This window comes from Aethalodelphis obliquidens, unplaced genomic scaffold (assembly GCF_003676395.1).
Source record: "Aethalodelphis obliquidens isolate GAN/ISIS:26980383/991018 unplaced genomic scaffold, ASM367639v1 scaffold31, whole genome shotgun sequence".
Taxonomy (NCBI): domain Eukaryota; kingdom Metazoa; phylum Chordata; class Mammalia; order Artiodactyla; family Delphinidae; genus Aethalodelphis; species Aethalodelphis obliquidens.
This window is the reverse complement of record NW_020837975.1, coordinates 10,721,642-10,722,823: the sequence shown is the minus strand read 5'-3', so window position 1 is coordinate 10,722,823 and position 1,182 is coordinate 10,721,642. Positions and strand designations below refer to the sequence as shown.

The window sequence follows — 1,182 nt, the reverse complement described above, 5'->3', positions numbered from 1 at the left end:
TGACCACCTAGAGGGGTGGGATTAGGGAGGGTGGGAGGGAGATGCAATAGGGAGGGGATATGGGGATATATGTATACATATAGCTGATTCACTTTGTTATACAGCAGAAACTAACACAACATTGTAGTGCAATTATACTCCAATAAAGGTGTTAAAAAAAAACCAAACTGCATCACAAGTAGCAGAAACATACCTTCACTTTCACGTCTCGGTCCTCTGTCCAGAGCGTCTTGAACTTTTCAAAGTCCTGCAGGGCCTCATGAGCCACCTTTCTGAGAGAATTCACAGAGGAAGAAAGGAGGAGGACCAGCTTGGAAACATCTTTGTGCTCTGCCACACCTAGATAAAAATTCTTCAGCTTCCGTGTGGGGATAATTTCTTCAAAAGATTCTGAAAACAGACATTTTTATCCTATAGATAACTCCTATATTCAACTTTAAATACTATCAATTGTAATATTTATAGACTTTTTAAACTTTATTTTCTTAAAGACCCCCCCATCCCGTTCCAAGTAATTAACAGCTATTCTCTCGCTAGCTTCACTTATTCTTATTAAACTACTGTGTCAGATTTTGAGGTCTAGGTTTCTTTAAAGTGGGGAAACTGTTATTCAGAGGAGAGAACTGAAAGACGCCGATTAACCACTCCCCCCAAAACAAAACGTCCTCCAAGGAAAGATCAGAAGAGTTGAAATTGCTACCCTACAGAACAGGCTTGTGGGTAAAGGAGAGCCACTACGTTTACTACCCAAATGACCTTAAGCCAATTATTTAATCTTCATGGAAATACTTGTGAGGATTAAATGAGACAACATATGCTTGTCTTCAGCTCAGCATCTGGTATATAAAGATCACACAACCACCATGATAAACATCTCTTGCTGAAACCTAGTCATGTCACAGCCTTGACTGAAACTCTCAAGTTTTCTCCATCAAGCAGAGACCATACGGATACTTTTGTTTGGCCCAAACAGTTCCTTACTTTTTTAAAGCAGTTGTTAACAATTAAAAAATCATGAGGGCTTCCCTGGTGGCGCACTGGTTGAGAGTCCGCCTGCCAATGCAGGGGACACGGGTTCGTGCCCCGGTCCGGGAAGATCCCACATGCCGCAGAGCGGCTGGGCCCGTGAGCCATGGCCGCTGAGCCTGCGCGTCCGGAGCCTGTGCTCCGCAACGGGAGAGG

The 1,182-nt window shown here is 43.6% G+C and overlaps 1 protein-coding gene across 1 annotated transcript in view; it reads right to left on the bottom strand.

The window, feature by feature from the left end:
- The window catches only part of DNAH8 (dynein axonemal heavy chain 8), a 330,122-nt gene that overhangs the window by 237,864 nt on the left and 91,076 nt on the right, over positions 1–1,182 (bottom strand). The window contains exon 27 of the mRNA XM_027127141.1: positions 194–390. Within this exon, the coding sequence (XP_026982942.1) occupies positions 194–390 (197 nt within the window). The remainder of the gene's footprint in view (positions 1–193; positions 391–1,182) is intronic.